General features: G+C 53.3%; 1 protein-coding gene across 2 annotated transcripts in view; it reads left to right on the plus strand.

Annotated features, from left to right (window-relative positions):
• Positions 1 to 1475: 1475 nt before the first annotated feature.
• CA14 (carbonic anhydrase XIV) overlaps positions 1476 to 15111 on the plus strand; it is a 55270-nt gene continuing 41634 nt past the window's right edge. For both annotated transcript variants that reach the window (XM_015410105.1, XM_015410106.1), the window contains exons 1-2: positions 1476 to 1752; positions 12968 to 12988. In XM_015410105.1, coding sequence (XP_015265591.1) covers positions 1695 to 1752; positions 12968 to 12988 — 79 coding nt within the window. In that variant the 5' untranslated portion in view covers positions 1476 to 1694. The remainder of the gene's footprint in view (positions 1753 to 12967; positions 12989 to 15111) is intronic.

Raw genomic sequence — 15111 nt, forward strand, 5'->3', positions numbered from 1 at the left:
GGGGACCGGATTTGATTCCCCAGGCCTCCACTCGCAGCTGCTGGATGACCTTGGGCAAGCCATAGATCTGTCAGAGCTGTCCTTGAAAAAGAGCAGCTTCTCTGTTGTTTTTTACTCTTCCTGTGGCTCAAATGTTGGTTACGCAATTTATTTTGTTATTGTTATTTGTTGAAGCTTCTTAATAAATTTTTAAAAATTTTTTAAAAAGAAAGAAAAATAATAGTTTCTGTCAAGAGCTCTTTCAGCCCTGCCTGCCTCACAGGGTGTCTGTTGTGGGGAGGGGAAGGGAAAGGAGTTTGTAAGCCGCTCTGAGACACCTTTGGGTAGTGAAGGGCCAGGGGTATAAACCCAATCTCCTCCTCCTCCTCCTCTACTTCTTCTTCTTTTTTTTCTTCGTAGAATCATAGAATGTTAGAGTTGGAACTGGGACCTTGCAGGTCATCTAGTCCAACCCCCTGCACTCTGCAGGAGCACAGTCGAAAGAGAGCCCTACAACATACCTGAAAGAGGGTTGTCCAGCCTCCGCTTGAAAACGTCCAGCGAAGGAGCACCCACCACCTCCCGAGGCAGTCTGTTCCACTGCTCAACCACTCTCGTAGTTAGGAATGAAGTTTCTCCTGATATTTAGCCGGTAACGACTCCCTTGTAGTTTCCAGTCTTCTTCTTCTTCTTCTTCTTCTTCTTCTTCTTCTTCTTCTTCTTCTTCTTCTTCTTCTTCTTCTTCTTCTTCTTCTTCTTCTTCTTCTTCTTCCAGAAGAATAACAAGGCTGTTAATGACAGGCTATTATGGAGGTCAGCAATTCATAGGGTCACTATAAGTCAGAAGTGGACTAAATAACACTTAACACAGAGTTTGAGTCCAATGGCAACTTTTTAGACCCACAAAGTTTAATTCTGGGTATAAGCTTTCGTGTGCATTCACACGAAAGCTTATACCCAGAATCAAACTTTGTGGGCCTTAAAGGTGCCACTGGGCTCGAACTCTGTTCTGTTGCTTCGGACCAACACGGCGGCCCACCTGGATCGAACTTCACGGAGCTCAGAGTATAGCCTTCACGGATCTCTCCCTTCCTCCCCTTTGTCCTCACAACAACCCAGTGAGGTAGGTCAGGCCGGAAAAGAGTGACCGGCCCAAGGTCACCCAACGAGTTTCACGGCAAAGAGGGGGATGTGGAGCTGGGAGAGCCAGGACCCCCCCCAATCAGTGCTTTAATCACTAGGCCGCGCTGCCTCTCCCACTGCGGAGAAACCCATGCCTCGGTGTGCTCCTTTCCTTTTCGCCCTCCGTGAAAGCTACAGATGACCGCCACGGAGCGTGCCAAGCGGCTTGGCTTGCACAGCCCTGAACGCCAGCCAAATGCCAGGCCCCCCCCCTCCCGCCCCCCTCTCCAAACACTGCTGGGACTCCCAGCACTTGTGGCTGGGAAGTATTTAAGGCGCTGAGCCCTCCGTCCCTGGGCAGCCTGCCTCCGTTCCCTGTCCAGGGCCACCTTAAAAAGACACTTTGCTTCTCTTTTTGCCCGGCTGGTTTTTGGGAACCTCCTGACTCCTCTGCAAGGGAGGGGGAGCTGGGGCTGGGGGGGGGGGTCAGAGAAGACTGACCCTCCTGGCCTAGGCGGAGGACCAGCCGCAGACGGGCATCCCCATCTTCCCCACTGCACCTCTAGCCCTCGCTTCTCTTCACCTGCCCGAAGATGCTCTGGGCGCCTGTGCTCTTGCAAGGAGTCTCCTTCGCTTGGGCGGCCAGCAAAGGTAAGTTTTAAGTCTCCTGCTTCTTTGCTCATCCCTCCCCCAACCCCAGGGGGGGGCTTCTCTGGGTTTTTGTAACCTTTGCAGGGCTGCTTCTTCACCCCCCAGGGCTGCTTTGGGCTTCCACTTGGCTTGAAGAAAACCTTTTCAATCGCTGCTGCTCGGGTCTCTTGAAAAAAGGAAAATGTTTGGGTGGGAATGGCCTGTCCGGGTTTGCAGACCCGAAAGGTTTCCCCCGCTGAAGCTCTTTCCCCACCAACGGCCCTTGGCAAAGACTGCAGCTGGCTCTCTATGGGGCCTCCCCGAGGCCTCTTGCCTTCCCCCAGCTCATCTCTGGACGACAGTTCCCCTGGAGGAAATGGCTGCTTTGGAGGGGGGAGTTTGTGGCACTGCGCCCCAGTGAGGTCTCTGTCCTCCCCAGGCTCCATCCCCACATCTCCTGGAGTCCCCCAAACTGGATCTGGCAACCCCAGGACAGGCCCAGGGGGAACCGGGGAACCCCAGGCACCCAAAAAACTACCAGAATGTGATCCCAGTTGGAGCTTGGTCAGCAGACCAGATCTCGGCCTGCTTCCCTCTCTGTAAATCTTGCAGAGCTCAGTGGGGCTTAAAGCTCCCTGTTCAGTGACAGCCTCTGAATACACCGTGCATCAGGGGAAGGCCTCGGCCTTTGTGGCCTGATCCAGCAGGGCTCTTCTGGTGTCCTTCTCAGGGGAAGGCCTCGGCCTCTCTGCCCTGTTGTTGGCCCTCCAGGGGAACTGGCTGGCCCCTGTGTGAGGCAGGAGGCTGGACTGGAGGGACCCTCCCTGGTCTGACTCAGCAGGGTTCTTCTGAGGTTCTCCTCAGGGGAAGGCCTCGGCCTCTCTGCCCTGTTGTTGGCCCTCCAGGGGAACTGGCTGGCCCCTGTGTGAGGCAGGAGGCTGGACTGGAGGGACCCTCCCTGGTCTGACTCAGCAGGGTTCTTCTGAGGTTCTCCTCAGGGGAAGGCCTCGGCCTCTCTGCCCTGTTGTTGGCCCTCCAGGGGAACTGGCTGGCCCCTGTGTGAGGCAGGAGGCTGGACTGGAGGGACCCTCCCTGGTCTGACTCAGCAGGGTTCTTCTGAGGTTCTCCTCAGGGGAAGGCCTCGGCCTCTCTGCCCTGTTGTTGGCCCTCCAGGGGAACTGGCTGGCCCCTGTGTGAGGCAGGAGGCTGGACTGGAGGGACCCTCCCTGGTCTGACTCAGCAGGGTTCTTCTGAGGTTCTCCTCAGGGGAAGGCCTCGGCCTCTCTGCCCTGTTGTTGGCCCTCCAGGGGAACTGGCTGGCCCCTGTGTGAGGCAGGAGGCTGGACTGGAGGGACCCTCCCTGGTCTGACTCAGCAGGGTTCTTCTGAGGTTCTCCTCAGGGGAAGGCCTCGGCCTCTCTGCCCTGTTGTTGGCCCTCCAGGGGAACTGGCTGGCCCCTGTGTGAGGCAGGAGGCTGGACTGGAGGGACCCTCCCTGGTCTGACTCAGCAGGGTTCTTCTGAGGTTCTCCTCAGGGGAAGGCCTCGGCCTCTCTGCCCTGTTGTTGGCCCTCCAGGGGAACTGGCTGGCCCCTGTGTGAGGCAGGAGGCTGGACTGGAGGGACCCTCCCTGGTCTGACTCAGCAGGGTTCTTCTGAGGTTCTCCTCAGGGGAAGGCCTCGGCCTCTCTGCCCTGTTGTTGGCCCTCCAGGGGAACTGGCTGGCCCCTGTGTGAGGCAGGAGGCTGGACTGGAGGGACCCTCCCTGGTCTGACTCAGCAGGGTTCTTCTGAGGTTCTCCTCAGGGGAAGGCCTCGGCCTCTCTGCCCTGTTGTTGGCCCTCCAGGGGAACTGGCTGGCCCCTGTGTGAGGCAGGAGGCTGGACTGGAGGGACCCTCCCTGGTCTGACTCAGCAGGGTTCTTCTGAGGTTCTCCTCAGGGGAAGGCCTCGGCCTCTCTGCCCTGTTGTTGGCCCTCCAGGGGAACTGGCTGGCCCCTGTGTGAGGCAGGAGGCTGGACTGGAGGGACCCTCCCTGGTCTGACTCAGCAGGGTTCTTCTGAGGTTCTCCTCAGGGGAAGGCCTCGGCCTCTCTGCCCTGTTGTTGGCCCTCCAGGGGAACTGGCTGGCCCCTGTGTGAGGCAGGAGGCTGGACTGGAGGGACCCTCCCTGGTCTGACTCAGCAGGGTTCTTCTGAGGTTCTCCTCAGGGGAAGGCCTCGGCCTCTCTGCCCTGTTGTTGGCCCTCCAGGGGAACTGGCTGGCCCCTGTGTGAGGCAGGAGGCTGGACTGGAGGGACCCTCCCTGGTCTGACTCAGCAGGGTTCTTCTGAGGTTCTCCTCAGGGGAAGGCCTCGGCCTCTCTGCCCTGTTGTTGGCCCTCCAGGGGAACTGGCTGGCCCCTGTGTGAGGCAGGAGGCTGGACTAGAGGGACCCTCCCAGGTCTGATTCAGCAGGGTTGATGTCCTCATGTTCTCTCAGGAAGCGTGCAAAGGAGAGTAGCCAGGGAATGAGATTTCCGTTCCCCAGTTTTGCACACCAAGCCACCGGCACTGCAACTGAAGCATGTCCCCTCCCCAGCTTTCTCCCTTCTTCCTGAAGCCGCGCCTGGTGGCCAAGCAGCCCCTCTGTGGTAGGAGAGCCAAGGGGCCCCCTCCTCTCACTCCTTCCCAGCCATCCAAGGTCTCCTCCAGCTGGGTTTTGTTTTTTTGAGGAGATGGAAAAGGTCAGCTGATTGTGCCAGGAGGTCCTTCTCATGTTGACTCCAGTGTTCCCTCTAAGCTGAGTCGGTGTGAGCTAGCTCGCAGTTTTTTAGCCTCCGGCTCACACATTTTTGCCTTAGCTCTGGAAGGAGGGCTCCAGAGCAAATTGATTGATGCAGCAGCCAAATCGCCCGCTCACGGCTTTAATGCCAGGAGCTCACAAAGTAGAATTTTTGCTCACAAGACTCCACGGCTTCAAGGGAACGTTGGTTGACTCTGACCAGAGCCAGTTCGGTGTAGTGGTGAAGTGCGCGGACTCTAATCTGGGAGAACCGGGTTTGATTCCCCACTCCTCCACTTGCAGCTGCTGGATGTCCTTGGGTAAGCCGTAGTTCTGATAAGAGCTGTCCTTGAAAAAGAGCCGTTTCTGTCAAGAGCTCTCTCAGCCCCACCTACCTCACAGGGTGTATGTTGTGGGGAGGGTAGGGCTGCCAAATGCAGCCGGGGGGCGGGGAATCCCCCGTTTTGGAGCCCCGATTCCCGGCGCGCCGGAATCGGGGCCCGGGGGAAACCCCACCCCCGCGTGCGCGTCACCGGAAGTGACGTCGCACGCTGGGGGCGGAGCCACGCCGTTTGAGGGGAAAACAAAGAGTTTTCCCCTCAAATGGCAGCCATTTGAGGGGAAAACTCTTTGTTTTCCCCTCAAACGACGTGGCCCCGCCCAGCGTGTGACGTCACTTCCGGTGATGTCCTGGCAGCGCGCGCGCGCTTCGCGCACGCGCGCACACTTCGCCAAGCAGCTCCCGGACCAAGCGGACGGTCCCCCGCCGGTAAGAAATTAGGAGTTGGCAACCCTAGGGGAGGGGGAAAGGATTCTGTGAGCTGGTCTGAGACACCTTTGAGTAGTGAAGGGCGGGGTATAAACCCAATCTCCTCCTCTTCTTCTTCTTCCTCTTCTTCCTCTTCTTCTTCTTCCTCTTCCTCTTCTTCTTCCTCTTCTTCTTCTTCTCAATACCACCGAGCTACACAGGGTTTAATTTCAAGTAAGGGTGTTTAGGATTACAAGCATATTGTTGCATACTCTTCCCTGGGATTTTCTTTGGATGGTAAGGTTTCTAGGCCTGCCCTTTCTTTAAGGTGCTGGTAGACTCTCGGCTGTTTTGACTTGCACAGCCTCACGCAGGGTTTTCCCCCAAGGAGTCTGCGCAGGCTGAGCCAGTTGAAAAGATCTCCACAAAGGACAGGAGGCGGCTGCAGAAATATCTTGCTACTACTTACCACCCCGGGGAAAGGAGAGTGATGAAAGAGCCCCCCACCCTCACCGTTTCAAAGAGGGATTCCCCTTTTAACAACCCATGCGAAGGACCCCTTTGCACGCCCCCCTGCCATTGTGCAGGGCTGAAAGAACATCTCCACTTGCATTGTTTGAACTGAATCTGCTTGTCCTGCGGTAGTTTAAAAGACGTTTGCTGTTGAGGGGACCCTAGGAAAAAACCCACAATTGTGTAATGTTATCAGGAATTGGCTGTACAGATTAAAAGGCATCAAACTTCAGTGTCTGTGCACACAAAAGCCTATACCCAGAATTAAACTTTCTTTCGTCTAAAAGGTGCCACTGGACTCAGACTCTGGTTCTAAGGTTTTATTCTGCACGAAAAGCTTATACCCAGCGTTAAACTTTCTTGATCTTAAAGCTGCCACTGGACTCAAGGTATGTTCTGAAGTTTTATTCTACACACAAAAGTTTATACCCAGAATTAAACTTTGTTGGTTTTAAATGTGCCACTAGACCCAAACTCTGTTCTAAAGTTTTATTCTGCACATGAAAGCTTATACCCAGAGTTAAACTTTCTTGATCTTAATACCCAGAATTAAACTTTTTAACTCTTAAATGTGCCACTGGACTCAAACTCTGTTCTAAAGTTTTATTCTGCACATGAAAGCTTATACCCAGAATTAAACTTTCTTGGTCTTAAAAGTGCCACCGGACTCAAACTCTGTTCTGAAGTTTTATTCTGCACATGAAAGCTTATCCCCAGTATTAAACTTTCTTTCGTCTAAAAGGTGCCACTGGACTCAAACTCTGTTCTAAGGTTTTATTCTGCACGGAAAGCTTATACCCAGCGTTAAACTTTCTTGGTCTTAAAGGTGCCACTGGACTCAAACTCGGTTCTAAAGCTTTATTCTGCACACGAAAGCTTATCCCCAGAATTAAACTTTGTTGGTATCAGTGGTGCCACTGGATTCCAACTTTGTCAAGTTAGTATTAGAGTCCTCTATACCCTCGCATTTTGTGTCTGGCTCCGCCTCTTGCAGCAGCCATTTTGTTGTGCTGACGTGCCCCACCCTGTGTCGGAATCCCAAAGGCGGCCCCCACAGGCTCCAAAAGGCTGGGGATCCTCAAGTTAAAGAGGTCGGGGTAAGAAGCCGAAGCATCCCAACAGCCGTGTCCAAATTGGCTGCAGAACAGGGCGAGCCAGTTCCCAGATGGGGCCCAGCATCAGGAAGCTGGCCCAGCGGGATCCCTGTCCTCTTCCTGGGGATTATTCACACTCTTCTGGGAGCCTCCGGCATCTGGATGGGAAGAGCAACAAATTAGGCAGGGCGGAAGGGATGAAGGAACCTTCATATGGCTGGAGATGGTTTGGAGCAATGTTCCCTCTAAGCTGTGGAGTCTTGTAAGCAAAAATTCTACTTTGTGAGCTACCATTTGGCTCCTGCATAAATTAGTTCACTCTGGAGCCCTCTTTCCTGAGGAAAGACAAAAATGTGTGAGCCGGAGGCTGAAAAACTGTGAGTTAGTTCACACTAACTCAGCTTAGAGGGAACACTGGTTTGGAGTTGTGCTAAATTCCACCGGATGGGACGCTATGGGGAAGCAAAAAAATAAATAAACTGTAAAGAAATCTCCGGCTCCCTCTAAGCTGAGTGAGTGTGAGCTAGCTCACAGTGTTTTAGTCTCCGGATCACACTTTTTCGTCTTCGCTCAGGACGGTGGCCCCAGAGCAGACTAATTTAGGCAGCAGCCAAATCGCTCGCTCACGACTTCAATGCCAGCGGCTCACAAAGTAGAATTTTTGCTCACAAGGCTCCACAGCTTAGAGGGAGCGTTCATACCCGGGTCCTGTAGAGAGAAAAAGACAACAGGGTTAACTCGATCTATAAAATCCTGCTGACCTCTTGCACACTAGGAGCGAGCGCAAAACTCTCCTCGATGCCTCTTCTAATCTGTTCTGAAACGCCAGGTGGTCGCCGTCACCCTGACCCGATGGCCGGGACAGCTAATTAGAATAAAACGATGCTCAGAAAGATTCTTGACGGAGCCACCTTTGACAGAAGGTGAACTTTTCAAACTCTGCAGGATTCTTTGACGGACATCCTACAGAGGGGAAGTGAGCCATTTACACCACAGATTAGAACAGTCCCGCCCTCTGTAAGCCCATTGGTCACAAGAGATTTAGGAAGGTATAACTCGGTTTGGGATTCTGCTGTTGGGAGACTGACTCAAGGCCCCATGAGGAGTACCTGACAGAGGCAAGACTGTAACTCACTGGGAGAGCTAGCCTAAGTGGGTCAACTCAGCCTAGCCTGGAAGATGGCCCCCTACCCTGATACGGACAATATGGACAATCTGGCCACCTAGATCCATGCCATGGTGACATCGAGACTTTTGTTGTTGTTCAGTCGCACAGTCGAGTCCGACTCTCTGAGACCCCATGGACCACATCACGCCAGGCCCTCCTGTCTTCCGTTGTGCTCCAGAGTTTGCTCAACTTCACGTTCGTTGCATCAATGACACTGTCTAACCATCTCATCCTTTGCCGTCCCCGTCTTCTTTGACCTTCAGTCTTTCCCAGCATCAGGGTTTTCTCCAGTGAGGGCTCCCTTCTCCTTTGGTGGCCAAACTATTTGAGCTTCAGCTTCAGTCTCTGGCCTTCCAGGGAACAGTCAGGGTTGATTTCTTTTAGGACTGACTGATTTGATCTCCTTGCAGTCCAAGGGACTCTCAAGTGTCTCCTCCAGCACCACAATTCAAAAGAATCTATTCTTTGGCACTCGGCCTTCCTTATGGTCCAACACTTGCAGCCATACATTCCTACTGGGAATACCATTGCTTCGACTAGACTACTGTAATGCACTGTGCATAGGTCTCCCCCCGCAAGTCAGTCCAGAGAATCCACTGAGTATAGAATGCTACAGCAGGGTCATTATCGAGAACCAGACGGAGCCTGCGCGTCACTCCCGTTCTGCAGTCACTCCATTGGTTGTCCTTCAGTTACCAGAATCCGCTTAAGACGCTGGCCATCATGTGGCCGTCTGTGGCCTTGGACCCTCATATCTGTGGGATTGCTCTTCCCCCTGTTGCTCCACCCTGACAGCTTTGCTCGTCTGAGCGAGGCCTTCGGCAAGTGCCAGCCAGCAAACAGGCAAAATCAGCAACTGCTCAGCAACTGCAAAATCAGCAACTGCTCAGCCTTCTGGAGAAGACTCTTGATTGTCCCCTGGACTGCCAGGAGATAAGATCATTCAGTCCTAAAGAAAATCAACCCTGACTGTTCCCCGGAAGGCCAGATCCTGAAGCTGAAGCTCAAATACTTTGGCCACCCAATGAGAAGGGAGCCCTCACCTGATGCTGGGGAAGATTGAAGGTCAAAGAAGACGGGGACGGCAAAGGATGAGATGGTTAGACAGTGTTACTGATGCAACGAACATGAAGTTAAGCAAACTCCAGAGGACAACGGAGGAGGAGGGAGAGGAAGAAGAAGAAGAGGAGGAGGAGGAGATTGGATTTATACCCCGTCCTTCACTTGGAGTCTCAGAGTGGCTTACAAACTCCTTTGAAGAGCCAGTTTGGTGTAGTGGTTAAGTGCGCGGACTCTAATCTGGGAGAACAGGGTTTGATTCCCCACTCCTCCACTTGGACCTGCTGATGTGACCTTTGGCACAGCTGTTCTTGAAAAAGAGCCGTTTCTGTCAAGAGCTCTCTCAGCCCCACCCACCCCTGGAGAAAGTGGCTGCTTTGGAGGATGGCTCTGTGGCATTGTCCTCCACTATTCTGCTATGGTCAGGCCTCACCCGGAGTCCTGTGTCCAGTTTTGGGCACCACATTTGAGGAAAGGTGTTGACAAGCTCGAGCGTGTCCAGAAGAGGGCAACCAGGGTGGTGAGAGGGCTGGAATCCAAGTCTTACGAGGAAAGGCTGAAAGAGTTGGGTCTGTTTAGCCTGGGAAAGAGGAGGCTTAGAGGGGACACAATTGCAGTCTTCAAGCATTTGAAGGGCTGTCATGTAGAAGATGGAGCGGATCTATTTTCTCTTGCTCCGCATTGCAAGAGTAGATCTAATGGGTGGAAATGACAAGGGAGTCGTGACCGGCTAGATATCAGGAGAAACTTCCTGACTGTCAGAGTGGTTGAGCAGTGGAAAAGTCTGCCTGGGGAGGTGGTGGATGCTCCTTCTCTGGACGTTTTCAAGCGGAGGCTGGATGACCCACTTTCGGGTATGTTGTAGGGCTCTCTTTCGGCTATGCTCCTGCAGAGTGCAGGGGGTTGGACTAGATGACCTGCAAGGTTCCTTCCGACTCTAACCGTCTATGATCTCCTTGTCCTCCCCAGGCGGCCCCACCCCCAAATCTCCAGGTGTTTCCCAGTCTGGATCTGGCAACCTTAAGTCCTGACGTTTTTTCCTAACTTAGATGGGTGGAGAGAGAGAGACTCTCCTTTTGCCAGATCTCTTCTCACACTGCAAGAGTAATTTTAGAAACAGGGTGAGAGGCTTCCGTCTGCAGGTCACCTCTCTGCCCCAGGGACCAGCTGCCCTCTCTGGTGTTGAGCAAATTCGGCTCCCCTTATCTCTTCTGTCAACACTGGCTCTAATCCGGACTTTTTGTGTTTCTGTGTGCGCGTCTAACTTCTCTAGACTTGTCCAAAAAAAGAAGGGTTCCGGGCGAGAAATATTAATGCAATGGTATATTTAGAGCAAGAGCCAAAACACCACTGTTTTCAAAGCTGTAACTGGAGAAGAGGTTTTTTTGCTCCTCTGTCTCTCTGTTACAATGGGTGACGGGGGACGGGGGACCTTCTCCAAAGTGGCTGTTGATAGAGGGCAGGTTTGAAAGGCCAGGACCTCAAACAAGCCGCCACCCTCCGGGCAGAAGCTAGAAGGAGATTGGCTGGCTGGGATCCAAAGCCCGCCTCTACGTCGGAGTCCACCCTGCGGTTGGAGGGGGGCCACCCACTCCATGTGCCTGGGACTTGCCCTGAAGAGAGCTGAGTTCGAGTCTCAGCTCAGCAATAGCCATGAAGTTCCCCAGATCTAGGGTTGCTAACTCCAGATTTGGGAATACCTGGAGATTTGAGGGCAGAGTCTAGGAGAGAGGGGTTTAGGAAAGGGCCTCAGTAGGGTATACGGCCACCATGCCATTCACCTGCCGAAGCAGCCATTTTCTCCAGGATAAGAGGAATAAATGTTTTAAATAAGTAATTAATAGAAAGAGATTTATGTTGTCTGGAGTTCAGTTGTGATTCTGGGAGATCTCCAGCCCGTACCTGGAGGTTGGCAACTCTACCTGGGTCAGTCGCTGTCTTCTGCAGCCTGAAACTCTGTGCTACTTAGAAGTAAGCCCCCTGAGTTTCAGTGGGGATCCGTTCAGTGCAAACTGAAACATCCTTTACAGAAGAACAGAGTTTGAGTCTGGTGGCACTGTTAATACCAAGAAAGTTTAATTCTGGGTATAGGCTTTCGTGTGTAGAATAAAACTATAGAACTGAGTTGGAATCCAGTGGCACCTTTAAGACCAAGAAAGTTTAATTCTGGGTGTAAGCTTTCGTGTGCGGAATAAAACTTCAGAACAGAGCTTGAATCCAGTGGCACCTTTAAGACCAAGAAAGTTTAATCCTGGGTTTAAGCTTTCGCGTGCAGAATAAAACTTCAGAACAGAGTCTGAGTCCAGTGGCACCTTTAGGCCAAGAAAGTTTAATCCTGGGTGTAAATTTTCGTGTGCAGAATAAAACTTCAGAAGAAGAAGAAGAGGAGGAAGAGGAGGAAGAGGAAGAGGAGGAGGTTGGATTTCGACCCCACTCTTCACTATCCAAAGGAGTCTCAGAGCAGTTTACAATCTCCTTTCTCTTCCCCTCCCCACAATAGACACCCTGCGTGGTAGGTGGGGCTGAGAGAGCTCTTTCGAGGACCGCCCTTGAGAGAACAACTCTGAGGGAACTTGTGACTGATTTAAGGTCACCCCAGCAGCTGCGTGTGGAGGGGTGGGGACTCAAACCCGGTTCTCCCAGATTAGAGCCCACGGACTTAACCACGACACCAAACAGTTGCAACTAAGAAAGGAACCCTCGTATTCCGAGGCAGTCTACCTCTGAAGAGGCAAGGGCTGTGGGTAAACAGTGGAGGGGTGTGTGTGTGGCGCTGCTTCCCAGGGAGGCATCCGGCTGGTTGCTAGATGCCAAACTCTGCTCAGTGGCCAAAGCACCTGCTTGGCATGCCTCAGATATCAGATCCAGTTCCCAGTTAAAGAATCTGACAGGAGGGGAGGTGAAAGGCCCGAGACCCTGGAGATCGGCTGCCGGCTTGCGTGGACACAACTGACCTGGATGGGCTAACGGTCTGATTCAGTCTAAGGCAGCTCCGTGTGTTCCAGCGGGGCAATCCGTATGTTGTTATGGGGAACTCTGGGCTTCATTAAAGGCGGTGTTAACATAAGAACATAAGAGAACAGAAGAGAAACCCATGTTGGATCGGGCCAGTGGCCCATCCAGTCCAACACTCTGTGTCACACAGTGGCCAAAAATACCAGGTGCCCTCAGGAGGTCCAGGACACTAGAAGCCCTCCCACTGTTGACCCCCCCCCCCCAAGCACCAAGAAGACAGAGCATCCCTGCCCCAGACATAAGTAGATAAGAGAAGCCAATGTTGGATCAGGCCAGGCCAGTGGCCCATGCAGTCCAACACTTTGTGTCACACAGTGGCCGGAAATACCAGGAGTAATCAGGAGGTCCAGCAGTGGGGCCAGGACACTAGAAGCCCCTCCCACTGTTCCCCCCCCCTGCCCAAGCTCCAAGAATATAGAGCATCCCTTGCCCCAGACCAAGAGTTCCTATCTACACCTTGTGGCTAATGGCCACGGATGGACCTCTGCTCCATATGCTTATCCAATTCCCTCTTGAAGCCGTCCATGCTTGTAGCCTCCTGTGGCAGTGAGTTCCATGTGTTCATCACTCTTTGGGTGAAGAACTACTTCCTTTTATCTGTTCTAACCCGACCGCTCAGCAATTTCATGGAGTGACCATGAGTTCTTGTCTTGTGAGAAAGGGAGAAAAGTACCTCTTTCTCGACCTGCTCTGTCCCCTGCAAAATCTTGTTAACCTCGATTGTGTCACCCCTCAGCGGTCATTTCTCCAGGCTAAAGAGCCCCAAGCGCTCTAACCTCTCTTCATAGGGGAAGTGTTCCAACCCTTTGATCATTCTAGTGATGCATGCCGCGAAGCTCTCTTAATCTGTCTTGACTCAGCCACTTCTCCGTTTTGTTTGCAGGTTCCCACTGGACCTATGAAGGTAAGGAAAGAGCGACTTCCCTGGATTTACTCTTCTGAAGTTCAAATTCCTTTCTTCGGACCACCTTAAGCCTGCCATAAGCTGGCTTCACCTCATGTCGGGGTGCTGATCCCTGATGGTTGTCACTTTCGCCCCAGCCTGAGCCCAGCTCTGCCCCCAAGCCCAGGTGCGGTGCTCTTTCGACGATGCTAGAATATGGGTAAGAGGCTCCTGAGCATGCACAGAACGCCTTTCCCTAGGAACAGCTGGATCCTGTACATCAGAAAATGCTGGTGAGGAGGGGTTGCGTAGGCAGGTTTGAGGTTCTGCAGGGCTCCGTTTCGAAAGGCCTCCTTAGGTAGAGGGGTTGGCTGGGCAATGTGAAATTAAAGAGGGGGCGTGGGTCAGTGGCAGAGCCTCTGCTTGGCATGCAGAAAGTCCCCTGGCATCTCCAGTTAAAAAGGACCAGACAGTGGGTGATGTGAAAGACCTCTGCCTGAGACCCTGGAGGGCTGGGAAGAAGTATGTGTCCCCCGCCGAATCACAGTAAGTATTTGGTAAGCCTGGACCGTGGCTTAGTGGCAGAGCATCTGCTTGGCACGCAGGAGGTCCCAGGTTCAATCCCCGGCATCTCCAGTTAAAAAGGACCAGACAGTGGGTGATGTGAAAGACCTCCACTTGAGACCCTGGAGGGCTGTAAAGAGGGGCTGTGGTTCAGTGGCAGAGCCTCTGCTCGGTATGCAGAACATCGCAGGTTCAATCCCCGGCATCTCCAGTTAAAAGGACCAGGCAGTAGGTGATGGGAAAGACCTCTGCCTGAGACCCTGGAGAGCTGTAAAGAGGGGCTGTGGCTCAGTGGAAGAGCATCTGCTTGGCATGCAGGAGGTCCCAGGTTCAATCCCCGGCATCTCCAGTTAAAAAGGACCAGACAGTGGGTGATTTGAAAGACCTCCATTTGAGACCCTGGAGGGCTGAAAAGAGGGGCTGTGGCTCAGTGGAAGAGCCTCTGCTTGGCATGCAGAAGATCCCCGGTTCAGTCCCGGCATCTCCAGTTAAAAGGACCAAGGAGTGGGTGATGTGAAGACCCCTGATTGAGGTGGGGTTTTTCCTGATTTCGGGGGCTCCCATCTACCACCGGACAGCTGCCTGGCTGGGGAAGCCCCACCCCCAAACAGCCCCCTCCCGTGGCGTCGGCATCAGCGTGATGTTGTCATCACACTGGGCACGTCGCACATCAACACTCTAGTGTTTTGACCAAAAATCTATGGTCCAGTGGGAGGTGGGAGCCCCCCACCACAACGCCCGGTAAAACCTGACCACCCTAGCCTGAGACCCTGGAGAGCCACTGATTCAGTAGAAGGCAGCTCCGTGTTGGTTCACAGATTGCTCAGTCATTTCTGCCCTTGCCATCAGTTGGCTTTTAAGGGGTGGGCTGTAGCTCAGTGGTAGAGCTGATGCTCCCTCTAAGCTGTGGAGTCCTGTGAGCAAAAATTCTACCTTGTGAGCTGCTGGCATGAAAGTTGTGAGGGAGCGATTCGGCTCCTGCATAAATCAGTTTGCTCTGGAGCCCTCCTTTTCCTGAGTTAAGGCAAAAAATGTGTGAGCCGGAGGCTAAGAAACTGTGAGCTAGCTCACACTGACACAGCTTAGAGGGAGCACTGATTACAACTCTCCCTCTAAGCTGTGGAGGGTCTTGTGAGCAAAAATTCTACTTTGTGAGCTGCTGGCATGAAAGTTGTGAGCGAGCGGTTTGGCTCCTGCATAAATCAGTTTGCTCTGGACCCTTCCTTCATGAGCGGAGACAAAAATGTGTGAGCCAGAGGCTTAGAAACTGTGAGCTAGCTCACACTAACTCAGCTTAGAGGGAAGCCTCCGCTTGGCATGCAGAAGGTCCCAGGTTCAATCCCCCGACATCTAGGGCTGCCAAGTGGGGGCGGGTGGCGGGTAACCCCCCGCTTTGGAGGCCCGATTTCCGCTGCCGCGGAATTGGGCCCCGGGGGGAACTCCGCTCCCCGAAGCGCAGCGTGGCTGCGTCACCAGAGGTGACGCAATCACGTCAATCATGTTGGGGGCGTGGCCCTGATCGTCGGAGGGAAAACTCTATGGTTTTCCCTCCGACGATCGGGGCCACGCCCTCAACGTGA

The sequence above is a fragment of the Gekko japonicus genome, unplaced genomic scaffold (assembly GCF_001447785.1).
Source record: "Gekko japonicus isolate JY-2015 unplaced genomic scaffold, Gekko_japonicus_V1.1 scaffold424, whole genome shotgun sequence".
Taxonomy (NCBI): domain Eukaryota; kingdom Metazoa; phylum Chordata; class Lepidosauria; order Squamata; family Gekkonidae; genus Gekko; species Gekko japonicus.